At 53.4% G+C, this 13509-nt stretch overlaps 1 protein-coding gene across 1 annotated transcript; it reads right to left on the bottom strand.

Moving 5' to 3' along the window:
- Positions 1–1007: 1007 nt before the first annotated feature.
- BHLHA9 (basic helix-loop-helix family member a9) lies at positions 1008–2593 on the bottom strand. The gene has a single exon (XM_004483804.4). It carries the CDS (start codon positions 2174–2176, stop codon positions 1475–1477), a length of 702 nt encoding a protein of 233 aa, XP_004483861.2. The 5' UTR covers positions 2177–2593; the 3' UTR covers positions 1008–1474.
- Positions 2594–13509: the final 10916 nt, after the last annotated feature.

Below are 13509 nucleotides of genomic sequence, written 5' to 3'. Positions count from 1 at the left end.
CTGCCTCTCGTTGAGAGAAAAGGCTTGTTGGGCAGGGCTGGGGCCAGAGCCGCATGACCCCTCTGGCCCAGAGCTGAAGCCTTCCTGGGGTCTGCGGCAGCCCCCTGTCCTGGCCGTGAACCTGAGAGCTCCAGAGCTCGTGGGCCGGACAGAGGAGGCCAAGGGTGTGGTCAGTGACAGCTCTTGCACCTGCTCTGGGAAACCCTCACTCCCTACAGCTTCGGCAAGGACTCCCATTCTGAGCTGGCTGTGGGTAACCCCTCTCTCCAGCTGGCAAGACCCCCGTTCTCTGAGACCAGAAAGCACTCGCCTTCCCCTGATAGACAGGGTCCTCACACCAGCCAGCAGTGCCTGCTACAGCAGCCCTGTCAGCCTGCCCGAGGCCAGACCCCCACTCAGGGACGTCCCTCTTAGAGGCAGGGGTGCTCTCCATCTCTGAGGGGGGCGGGAGCACCTGGATGTGCCTCGGCCGCCTTGGCCGGAGCCCCTCTCCCTTCACCCTCCTCCCCGTAATCTTTCCTGGATCCCAAGCCTGCCCTCCCCACAGCAGCCCTGGCCGCACTGGCCCCCTCTCCTGGGGAGCACCATCCTCCAGCGCTCAGGGTACAGGCAGGACTCGCTGGAACCCAGGCTCTGGCCCTGCCTCGGCTTTCCCTGCAGCCTCCTGTGCTCCCTGTAGACAGCAGCTCTGCAGGGAGACCCAGAGTGAGGCCGACCACATCGTTAGCCTGCTGCCCGCTCATACCCCCTCTCCAGATTATGTCCTCTCCCACTCCCAGGGGCACAGGGAGCAGTGTCACCTCTGGGTGTCTCTTTCCTTGTGCCCCTCACAGCGCTCAGCCGCACCTGTGGCCTTGCCATGAACCCACGCCCCCAGGTACCTACCTGTGGTTTTAGGCCCTGACTCAGTGTTTTAGAGGGGGCTGCCAGGTCTCGAACCCCCCAGGCCTTCCTGCCACCCTGGGCCACTGGGCCCAGAGGAGCATGGTAGCAGACAGAGGTGACCATGATTCCTTTTTATTTGGCTGCTTCTGAGTGTCTGACCCAGATCAGGGACCTGGGGCAGCTCAAGCAAGGGAAGGAAACCAGGCACCGTGCCCTCCAGCCGCACCAGATGCCCACCCAACTCCCACCAAAAGTCTCCCATTCTCCTAAAGGCAGGAAGAGAAAACAGGGCTCGGGCACAGGAATGCAAAGGCCATTTTCCAGAGAAGTCCAATGAGTCCAAATATCAGAGCCAGGCAGGATCCTGCTCCTTCCTCCCAGCTGCCACCCCCGCTGGCATGTGGGGGTGCCGCCCCAGTCCTGGAGTTTCTTCCACTCTCAAAGCCACCTCCTTTTCTCCTCCGGCCTGGGCCGGGCTGTTCAGTTCTCCTCTGCCCTCGATGGTTTAACAGTTGTCACTTTTGCAGTCATCCTGCTACCCCTCCCAGCCGGGTCTCCCTCTAGTTGTCCCGGGTTCCTTGGTGCCTGGTCAGGAGTGCTGGTAGCCCAGCCCTGAGCCCGCTCGCAGGTAGCTCCGCGGCCAGGGAAGCGGCCCCGCACCGGGAGCCCCAGGACCTCGGCGCCAGCTTCCCCCGAAGGCCTGGGTCAGGTCGGGAGCCTCGGCCGCTGCCCTGGGCCTGGCCAGGTGAATGTGCGGGGAGCATGAGGCGCAGCGCGGCGCAGGTGGCGCCAAGGCGCAGACGGTGTCGCGGCGCGCGAAGCTGGGCCCGGGCGGGCTGGACTCAGCGTCCGCTGGGCCCCCGGCGCGCGCGGCCTGGCCGTGGCACTCCAGGTGTCCGCAGGGCCAGCGGGGCGCGGGGCTGGCGCGCAGGACGAGGGAGAGCGCCGAGATACGGTGGATGGCCCTGCGCAGCGTGGCGATCTTGGAGAGCCTCTTGCCGCCCAGGTCGTGCCGCAGCGCCCGGCGCAGCGCGTTAAAAGCCTCGTTGTAGTCCAGGATGCGCTTGCGCTCCCGCACGTTGGCAGCCATGCGCCGTGCCTTGGACCGCACCGGCCGCGCTCGCTTCCTGCCCGCCGCCTCCTCGGCCTCGGCCAGGCTGCGGGAGGCGCTGTTGTGCCTCAGCACCCCAAAATCCCTCCCGGCCTCCAGGCAAGAGCTCTCCAAGTCCTCCGCGGGGCCGTCGGCCCCCTTCGGGCCCCTGAGGCCTGCTCCTGGCGCGCCTCGGAGCATGGCCTTCTGCCCGGCCCCTGGGCTGGCTCACCGCGCACCCTGCCAGCCTCGGCTCCTCAGGCTGGACCCGGGCCGGCCCTCTCTAGCCGGCCTTTATGGCACCGCGTGGCTCCCCGCCCTCCCCATCCATCTCTCTCCCTCCTCCTGCTTTATTACCTGCCTCCAGGTAAATTGGCGAGGGAGGAACCTAGAGGAAGGAAGCAAGCAAGGAAGGAAGCGTGCAGATTCTTGCAGCTGGGACCAGACCCGCGGTCCCGCCACGCCCAGGGCAGCACTCCAGCCTCCACAGAGAACTCGTTCTGCCTCACTCCAGGCCTTTCTGGGGTGACTGGGTTCCACATTCTTCCTCCTGACCCTAGGTAGAGTGAGTGCCCTCCGGGCCAGGGGGCTGATGATAGGCCTCCAAACGTGTTGTGATGGCCGGCTGGGTGTGTTTCAAGAACCCGGAAATTCTTGTTAAGTCGTGTCGGCAGCTCGGGGAGGAGGGAGGTCACAGAGCTGTCTCTGAGAAAAGCAGGACTGTTCCAGGAGGGCTGATAGGGGCAGATCCTACAGGTGACACAGCTGGGCCCTGCAGGTAAGAAGGACCTTGAGCCCGGGGGTTTACAGCTACCAGTGAGGCTGGGAAGCCTCATTGGGTTTTGAATGGGCCTTACTCTCCCCCACCTCCATTTGGCTCCCCTTCTGCAGGCAGAGCCCAGCTGAGGCAGCAGCAGCGGAAGATGTAAAGGATTGCCTTTTGCCCTCGGCTCCCCTTTGGTACCCATCAGGGCATCTCTAGGGGTCCAGGGCCCCCAGACAGCCCAGTCTTCTGACACGGCATTGCACTGTTACAAACGCAGTGTATCACACCCTCCTTCCCCAGTTTTGAATTTTAATCAGGGTCTCAGAAAAAGAACAAAAGAGTAAGAGCCCTCAGTGATGGAATTTCAGGCATCAGCAGGTGAGTTATTTGAAGCACCTTAAGGTCACTCTCATTCCCGGCCACTATCCAAATAACTCCAAAATGTCAAGACCTGTTGTGGCATCAGCCAGGATGGGTGCTTATCCTTTTTTTCTGAAAAGCATACAAATAGCCCCATTATTTCAAACTGTGAATTTCTTCATGGAGGCAAAGAACAGGGTTCTGGGAAACAGAATATATGCATTTCTTTGTGATTATTTATTTGACAGTCCATCTTGCCCACTAGATTGTAAGCATCTTCAGGACATTTGTATTTCCAAATCTGCAACATACGATAAATGAAAATGAAAGCATCTAGCACGGAAGACTTTTCCCTCTCCATTCACTCCATTTCTCCCTTCCCCACAACACACCCCCACACAAGCACACACATGTACACTTCACACAGGGTTCTGCACACATAAATTGTGAGTCACACGTGATTAAGCACTCATCCAGCTCAAGTGACAGATGTCAGTCTACCCCTCCTGGTCCCAGAGCAGGGGGCAAGGGATCAAACCAAAGCCCAGACAGTCTGGTTCCTGCCCCATGGCCCCCTCTGTCCTTGTTAGTCCCTCAATACCACTCGAGAGAGAGTTGGGTCACTGGCCTGCTCAAGGCAGTGGGGCTCAGGCCTGGCCTAGTCTGTCCAAAAGTTCTGGCCCCTGGACACGAAGAAGGGCCTTTGAGCTCCAGCAGGACCAGGTGAGAATGGCAGTTTCATCCCCTGTCCCCAAAGGCTCCTTTCTAAACAGCCTCCATCCAGGGTGCAGTTGGACACACTGAGCACCTCCTACGAGTAGGAGAGTGGAAATTCCACTGGACTGGGGGTCAGGAGACCTAGTCCTAGTTCTGCCACCAGCTTGCTATGTGACCTCGTGCCAATCACGTCCTCCTCTCTGCACCTCAGTTTCCTTTTCTTTGCAAGGAAGCACATCCTCACTGTGAAAACATGCAGACAGTACCAGCTACACAATTTGCAGGGCCCAGTGTGAAATGAATATGTGGGGCCCCTTTTTCAGAATTATTAAGAATTTTAAGGTGGTGATGGCAGAGCAGTAAGCCAAGCCTAGGGCCCTTCTAGGCACCCCATGCCACTGCCCAGGTCATGAGCCCAGGAAGCCAGCCCTGAGCATAAGACGGTGGCGAGCTGGTAAGAAGCACAAGCTTTGGATCTAAACTCACCTGGGTACCTGATTTTGCCATTTTCAAAGACATGACCTTGGAAAAATCTCAGAGGACTCAATGAGATGGAACCCAGTAGAGCATGGGCCTCAAAAACCCTGCATCTGGTTATCTCGAGGCGACTGTGACCCCTTGCCTGGGTGTGACCATTAACAGGTGCCCCCTCACCTGTGGTGTTCCCCAGAAGCCCATGACCCATGATCAGGAGGAAATCAATGGGCAAATCCAGAGTGCCCCACCCCTGCACCTCCAGGGAAGGACAGAAGTGACCTTCCCCAGGGATCTCTAGGACAGTCACCTGGAGGGGAGAACCTGCCCGGGCCATGCAGGAGCTGAGGGGACCTGCCAGTCAGGTGATAAACACGCTTCAACTGCTTCCAGGGCCTCCCCTTCCTCCAGTGACTCAGCGTTACAAGAACTCTCAGTCCCACTGTGGACAGGACGCTGCTTAGTAATAATTAATAATAACAATAATAATCTTAATAATATTGGCACTGACTTCCATAGAGTACTTATCATTGGGCAGGCATTGTACTAAGTGCTTTCAAAATACATTATCTTAGCCTCACAACATCCTATAAGGAAGGCCCTATTATCACACCCATTTTACAGATTGGAAACTGAGACTCAGGGAGAATTAAATAACTCACCCCAAGTCAAAGAGCTGAGCCATGGCTGAGCCAGGATTTCAGATCAGGCAGTGTGGATCCTATTGAAACACAAAGCTTTTAGCCGCTGAACCTGTGTTCCTGGTTCAGGACCCCCACTCCCTACCCCACTGCCTGTAGCTATTAGTAATCTGCCCTTTGAAACAAAAGCCATTAAAATTTTAAATAATTTCAACCAAATATAAATAAATAATAATAAATAAGTGCTGATATGGTAAAAACCTGGAAAGCATGAGTGGGGAGGTACCCCAAATGGAGAGAGATAAGGAAAAGAGACTCGGGGCTGGAAACCAGGAGAGGGCTGGACCAATCGCCTGCCTGCTGGCGCTGAGATTTGCCACATTGAGTTTCCTTGGCTAATTCTAACTCTGAGCCACCCTAGGTGAACTGATGGATGCTGGGGTCCCAGGGAGAGCGCCCGAGAGCAGAAGTGCCAGGCCCAGTGCCCACCAGCTGCTGCAGGTAAGGGAGGGCCCAGTGAGCCAGGAGTAGCCTGCGGGGATTCAGGATCAGCCTACCACTCCCTGCATATGTCTCCTGGGACCAGCCAGGCCTCTGCCTGCCAGTTTCAGCAGGAAGAGTTCTGGGTTGAGCTCAGGTGGCCTGCGGTGGGGTCACCAGCCTCGGCGGCTTGCTAATCTTTCCTCCTCCATGGAGCCTGCCCTGAGCCCTCCCCCACAGGGCTCCTCTTCTGCATTTCTCAACTCCATCCTAGAGTTTAGCAGATCATCTTGTACTTTTATGTCCATGTAACAGCTTCCTCCACTCGACCAGGAGTGCTGGGTCCACATCTGGGCACTTCTATGTTCCCACTTCCTAGCACAATGCCTGGCGCAGACTAAGGGCAAGGAAATATTTGCTGAATGTGGAGTAAACAGTGCCACCCTGATATTAAGATATGCATGAAATTCTGGAAATTCCACAGTGGTCTCATAGAGCAAGGTGTACATTCAAATCCAGCACTTCCTGAGCACCTACTAAATGCCAAGCCCAGAGCTGCGGGCTTTCCCACAAACATGGGTGTCAATATGAGGAAGACTTCCAGAGGACCGGCATTAAAAGAGAAGCCAGCAACCTTGCAGCCCCAGAAAATGCTTTGGAAGTGCCCGCCCGCCTCCATCGCCTGGAGACAAGTTGGTAGTTGTCATAAAGCAGTGGTTCTCAAAGAGTGGCAGTAGTAGCAAGAGCACCCAGACATTTTCATAGCATTGCAAGTTCTTGGCCCTGTCCTAGATCCATGAATCAAAATCTGCCTTAAAGGCTAAGTGGTCTGAACTCTCAGAAAGATACCCATTTTTTCTTCCAGAATCTGGCATAAATTTTAGCTTGCATAAGAATCACTGTTCGTCGTTATATACATAATGCCTTGTGTACTGCACGTTAGGCGCAGTGTAAAGGTTTTTCGAGGATGATTTTGACCAGACACAATTTTCTTTTGCACATTAACTTTTAGAACATCCCCACCTCTGCCCTGGAAGGAAAATTCAACAGAACCATGGATTCAAAAAGGGGAAACAGAACAGAGAATCGCTAAGGGCACGGGGGAACATGTCTCTGCTGAGCCACCAACACAAAGCCTCACAGGGACATTAAGATGAGGCCAATAAAAGCAAAGAAAATGCACAGATGCCACAAGTCCGCGCGCGGCGACAGCGCGGGCCCCCCCAGGCCCGCTGGGCCGCTGCGCTGCGCGGGGAGCGCGCGGCGCGACTTCAAAGGCCGGCGGCGCGGCGAGCTCCTTCCGCGGCAGCTGCAGCTGCGGCGGGTCCCCCCGGCCCCGCGGCCGCCTCCGCCCACGCCCGGGAGCCCCGCCGCTCGCGCCGGGAGGAGGGGGAGGAGGGGGAGGCGGGGGGCCCGGTGATTTAGGGCCGGGCGGTTCCGCCCGCAGCCGGGAAGGTGCCTATTACCGCCCGGCTGGGCCTGGATTTCAGAGATTTCAGAAATTCCTGCTCTTCCTCCGGCAGTTCCGGCGTCGCTCCCCCGAGGGAGGGCAGGACTCCCACCACGCCGACAAGGCCGGGGCCGGAGCGACGGGCTGTCCGGGGGCGCCCACGGGTGCTGAGACCTCCGCCGGCGCCAGAGGGCCCGCCGTCCCCTCTCAGCAGCCTGCGTTTCCACCTGGAGCCGGGCTTGCTGTCGCGCAATGGCGAGGGCTTCGGGATCGGGCAGATTTGGGCTCAGTTTCAGGGTCTGCCCTTCATTCACTCATTCGTTCATTCGTTCATTCATTCATTCATTTCATTCAACAAGTATTTCTTGAGCGCCTGTGGCTCTAGGCCCTCTGATAGAGCAGTCACAAACCCTTCAGCATGGGTGTTAAACATTCCAGTGGGGAAAGCAAATAATGCAAGTAAGTAAATGGTGTATAGTAAAGAAGCACTATTAGAAGTATATTAGAAGGTGACAAACGCTGTGGAGAAAAATAATACCGGGGGAGACAGAAAGCGTGAGGGGGGCATGGAAAGGGCAGCGGCGCCGTGGAGAAGGCCCACCTGAAAAGGTGACATTTTGACGGAGACAAAGTCACTGTGGCTGTTCTGGAGAAGAGGGAGCGGCATGTGCAAAGAGGGGTGCCTGGCGATTCCAGGAAAGCAAGGCGGGCAGGGTGAGAGGCCGGCTTAGGAGGGGACTTCTAGGCTGCCACCCCGCCTGCCGCTCTCACCTGTCTGCAGATGAGAAGCCATTACATCTTTATTTCCTTCCCCCACTAACCGATCTTTAAAAACAAAAGCGAAAGCCTCGCATTGTCTTCCTCTGTGGGCTGGGTGAGGACCCCTCACCTCCCCCCTCTCGAGGCAAAGTCCCTCTCCTTCCTCCTGCCTTAGTGGACTTCCTCCCAACACAGGGATCTTCATCTTCCAGGGCCACTGTCATGCAGTACCACAGACTGGGTGGCTTAAAACAGCAGAAACTGTGTCGCACGGTTCTGAAAGCTAGCAATCCAAAATCAGCATCACCAGACCGAAATCAAGTGGTTTCCATCCCGTAAGCCTGTGGGGAGAATCCTTCCTTGCCCCTTCTAGCTTCGGTGGGTGCTGGCAATCTTTGGCGTGCATTGGCTTGTAGATGCATATCTCCAATTTTAGCCTTGTATGTTGGAACCCACTCAACCACTGAGCCACATCGGCTCCCCTGAGTTGTTTTTTGTTTGTTTGTTTGTTTGTTTGTTGTTTGTTGCTTTTTAGGAGGCACCTGGGACCAAACCTGGAAACTTCCATATAGGAAGCAGGTGCTCAACTGCTTGAGCCACATCTGCTCTGTCTGCGTCTCTTTTCTTCCTCTTCTAAGGTATCAGTCAAATTGGAGTAAAGGCTCACCCTACCTACTCTAGTATGACTTCATCTTAGCTAAATTATATCTGCAATGACCCTATTTTCAAATGACGTCATTCTGAGATACTGGGGGCTGGAGCTTAAACATATCTTTTGGGGGGACATTATCCATTCCATAACACCAGGTATCCCTGCGTGTGCTGAGGGGGTCGTGCCCTCCTCTTTTCTCCTCACCTGCCTCTACTCCATTTCTTCTGGGGTCCATGCCCCATAAAATGTCCCTCAATTTTTCAGCTTTCCCTCTCCACTGGCTCCTTCCGTGGAAATACAAATGTGCTTAGGTTGCTTGCTCTAAATGTCTTTCTCTGCATCCTGGAATTGATGTCTTCCCTCCTTTTTTTAATCTCCCAGCCCCTTGAAAGAGAAATCAGCACTTCCTGCCTCCACTATCACCCCTCGTAAGTCTGGCTCTTGCCATCCCCTACCTCCCAGTCCACTGAAACCACTTCTTTCATTCATCCCTCTGTGACCTGTGCCAATTAAATTAAACATTTATTGAGCATCTTCTATTGTTTTCCAGGCTCAATGACAGACAAAACTGGCATGGTCTCTACCCTCATGGAGCTTGCCATCTAGTAAAGAAGGCTAGCATGTAAACAAACAATTTCAAAAGCATGAAATAAAAGGATATGCAAGGTTCGGAAGTGGTGCCGAGGATAGGGTAAGAACTTTCCTGAGGGATCAGGAAAGGCTTTACAGCAGAGGCAATTAATGCCTGAACTGGATTTCAGAGGAGTGTGCCCAGAAAACAAGGAGTGGAAGGTTGAGGAAAGAGCATGTGTCGACGCCTGAAGTATAAACCATCATACATGATGAGAAAAAGAGAGTCATTTGACTTTGCCAAACCATGAAATGTGAGACCAGAGAGAGGAGGCTGGGGATTTTCAGGGGTCTTGCAAAAAGGCTTGGTTTTGTCCTGCAGGTAACTGGGTACCATGAAAGGGTATTAAGCTGACAAGTGACATGGTCATATTTGAATGGTAGCTAGAGCTCCTTTGAACAGTGAAGAATGGATCCAAGGCAAACACCAGAGAGGAGGCGACCTGGGCTACACAGGTGGCTCTGAGGGTAGAGAAGAGGGTGTTTCAACACCTGTCTGGAAAGCAGAATTGGCAGGTGATGGTGACCAACTGGCTGATTTATAGCAGATGAGGAAACAGGAGGGGTCATCACTTCCACCTTCTCTTCAGAAACCTGGGGTGTGTGGTTTCTGAGCAACCCCTGGTGATGGGCTCCCTGAATTAGGTAGGGTTCAAGTGTGGGCAGGGAGTCCAGGAGAAGGCCCTCGATGGCCTCTTGACCTCCTCTTCCCGAGGGTTGGTGGTGAATGTCTTCTGCTGCTGGCTCTGCAGCATGGGGACAGCCTTCCTAGCTGAAGGTGGGGGCATCTCTGCAGTGGCGCTCTGGGTGAGAGAGATTCCTGGGGGCTAGAAGAGACAGGAGTCAGGCACTGGACTCCTTGACTTGAATCTGGAGCACATTTTCCAAAGAAACAGTGAGAGTGGAAGGACTGCATTGCCAGGGTCCTCCAGTGTCTTGTGGGGGTCCTGCCACCCAGTTACCTGGAATGACTATGAGTTTCCCAAACTTATTTCTCCAGCCTTTCTTGTCCTGTGAACTACCCCAGAGCTGCCCAATGACTTCTTCCACTTAACTGAACAAAGTTGGATTTTGTTATTATAATCAAGTATCCTAGAGGGTAAGCAGCCATCCTCTTCCCCCTTTCCTACTCCCAAGCTAATCCCTGTACCTGCCACTTACCAACTTTGAGACCTGGGACAGGTGCTTTAACCTCTCTAGGATCGGTTTTCTCATCTGTAAAATGGAGATAATAATGGTAACTGACTACGGGGGAAGCTGAGAGAATTAACTTTCACCATGAACCTGGAACCCTTAGCACGGTGCCTGCAATAGTAAGTTCTTAATAATATTTACTTGTCATTGTTACCCTCTTTCTGGAAGACTTAAAACCCCAGGGGTATTTTCCCTGAGGCTCACACACACATTTGGTCCTCTTCCCTGCCCCACTCCCAGCCCAAAGAGCAACAGCTTTCAATCTAGCACTTTCTGACTGCCTGCTTCCTCTTTGATCTAAAGCCAGAGTATATCTTGGACCTTCTCCTGCACTCACCTCTACCGTGCCTGTACCACACAATAGCAGAATGGTGGTTTGGACTCTGGAATAAGACCATCATTTATTAGCTGTGTAGCCTCAGGCAAGATGCTTAGCCTCTCTTAAATCTCAGTTTCCTTGTCTGTAAAGTGGGATGGGGGGATTGCAATAGTACTGCTTCGTCTGAGTTTTGAGGTTTAAATAAAACAGTGCATGCTGAGCCCTCAACACAGGGCCCCGCTCCTCCTAAGATGGGCTGAGAACATTAACTTTCTCCTTTTCCTGCCCCTTGTCTCCTCTCCCCAGCCAGCCTGGCCTCTGCAGGTGTAAATCATCCAGATAACCAGTGGCAGCCTCCTCCCTCCCACACTGCCACCAAACTCCTCAGCATGTCCACCCACTAATGACCTGGTGATTGTCTTCTCATTAAAGACATGACAAAGAGGCCCCTGTGCTTTGAGCCAAGGTCTAATCAGCTTTAGATCTGCCCCAGGGTCAGGTGGGGGGAGGGGTGCGATCCCAGGTCCCAGGGGTGACTTGATGTGGATGGAGGACTCTGCCACCCCACGCCGGCTGCGCAGGGCCGGGAATTCTCAGTACAGGGCCCGGCTGTTGGAGGGTGGAGCTGAGGGCCATGTGTGGTCTCTAGGAGCCATCTCTACCAGCCTGAGCTTCAGTTTGTTCATCTGTCAAGCAGGAATAACAAATAAGTATACCTACCATGTAGAACTGGTTCCAGGATAAAATGAGATGAGTCAAATGCAAATTTCTAGTGCTTTGTAGGTATCAATAAAGTCAATAAATGGTAGCCATTTTTATAGAAATTATTGTCATTATTATTGTTATTCCTGGGACCCACGTGCCAATTTTTCCAACTCTTTTTGTCTCCAGTGATTTGTAATGCCGCAGCTCTCTAATGTCACCTCCAGCCAGTTTGATTAATTCCTTTCTGGTTGGGCAGTCCCTCCACCTCCTTGCTGATTTGCAGAATTATCTTGGGTGTTCTTGGCTCTTTACACTTCCATGAGAATTCTAGAATCCTTTTGTCTAATTCTATAACTATTCCTCTGTGATTCTTTCAACTCTGCCCTCTTCAGTGTATGTTTCTTTCTCAGGAAGGCTTTCCTCATGGTGGCAAAATGGCTGCAGGAGTTCTAGGATTCACAGGCATATGTCATATGTGCAAAAGGGGAGAGAACCACCCAGCTAAATTGCTCATAAATTCCTGATCCGTAGAAACCATGAACTAATATTGTTGTTTTAAACAAACAAGCTTTGAGGAAATTTGTTTCACAGCAAGAGATAATGAATACAAAAGTTGGATGTCATTCCCCAGCCTTTCCGGCAGTTTCTGAGTTCTCCTGTGCAATGTGATGTGGGCCACTTCCAGGCCTGCCCATAGTAACTTCCGGTGTGCAGTTCCCATGCCTCTTTCCCTTTCTGCTTGCTCAAATGGAGACGACTCCACTACAGCCACGGGAGTCACAAACTGAAGGTGACAGAGCCACATAGGAAGGGAGGTGCCTGGAGAAGAGCTGCCCGGGAAAACCACCTGGCCCGGACCACTCCCACTGGATGATTATGTGAGCAAGCAACTTTTTTGTTTAAGCCACTGAGACTGGGGGATTTATGTACCTAACATCACCTTAACTAATAAACTTCCAAACAGAGCTTTACAGATGATTTTTTTTAAATTTTATTATTTTATTTTATTTTTTTATTTATTCCTCCCGCCCTCATTGTTTTGTGTTCATGGTCTGCTCTCTGTGTCTGCTTGGTGTATTTATTTTTCTCTTTTAGGAGGAACTGGGAACCGAACTTGGGGCCTCCCATGTGGGAAGGAGGTGCCTAATCACTTGAGCCACCTCTGTTCCCTGTTTGTTATGTCTCTTATTGTGTTTCCTCACAGTGTCTCTTGGTTGTGTCATCTCACTGCCTCACCTTGTGTCGGCTCGCTGCTCCAGCCCGTCGCATCAGTTCTCTGTCTTGCTTGTCTTCTTTGGGAGGCACCAGGAACCGAACCTGGAAACCCCCCATGTGGTAGGTGGGAGCGCAGCTGCTTAGGTCACATCTGCTTCCCTACAGATAATTTTTAAAGCACTTCATAAGCTTCATTTTATTTTGATCCTCAAAACTCCTTGAGGTAGGCAGAGTTTCTCTTTTGCCGAAGTGGAGAACTGAGGCTCAGAGAGCTAGATGACAGCAAAGAGGCAGGAATCATCTAGTGGGGGAAAAAATGAAGCGTTGGGGATGGCTGGGCAGGGCTGTAGGTCCTGGATCCACTACTTACTAGCCCATGTAACCTTGGACAAGTCACGTAATTGCTTTTTGCTTTGGTTTCTTCTTCTGCCAAACGGGAACCATAACGGCTAACTTGCGAGGCTGTTTGGGGAAGTTCATGAGCTTATATATGCAAGATTCCTGGCATCGAATAGGTATTCAATAAGTATTTGATGAATGAATTAATAAAGTGTTTAGCACAGCTTGGAGCAGTGAGTCAATAGATGCTAGTGATTGCTATTCGTATGTTTATAATTTATTTAAATATAAAGACATTACAGTTTATGGCTATCAAGATTGTTATTTGAACAAGACCCTCAGAATCTGGGAGCTTCTCTGGTCTCCCGGGCACCCTCCCCTCTAGCTCCCCGAGACTCGGGGGCCGCGGGGCGGGAGATCCGGAGCTCGACGTGGCCTGTAATTACCCCGCCCCGGGGGCGGGCTGAGCCGCGGCCCCGCCCCCTGTCCCGGGGGCTTCCTGCGCCGCCCCCGCGCCGCTCTCCACAAGGGGACGGGAGGGCGGGGAGCCCGGTGGGCGCGGAGATTTATCGCGCTCTGTGAGAAGCAGATTTACGAGCCGAGCCTGGGCCCTGTCGCGGGGCGCGCGGGGCGGAAATCCTGGTGTTGGTCCCGCCGGAAGTGGGGCTGGTGCGGGGGCCGGGGCGCCCCCACCGCCACCTCCAGTTTTGCAGAGTCAGGCTCCGGGTCCTCACTGATTCTTCACGATATCCCCACGGGGATCTTTTGTCCCATTGATCAGATGAGAAAACTAAGTCTCGGAAAGGAGAAGTCGGTTCCCCGACTGCAGAGCG

The sequence above is a fragment of the Dasypus novemcinctus genome, chromosome 21 (genome assembly GCF_030445035.2).
Source record: "Dasypus novemcinctus isolate mDasNov1 chromosome 21, mDasNov1.1.hap2, whole genome shotgun sequence".
Lineage (NCBI taxonomy): Eukaryota > Metazoa > Chordata > Mammalia > Cingulata > Dasypodidae > Dasypus > Dasypus novemcinctus.
The sequence above is the reverse complement of the archived record's forward strand: the minus strand, read 5'-3'. Positions and strand labels throughout refer to the sequence as shown.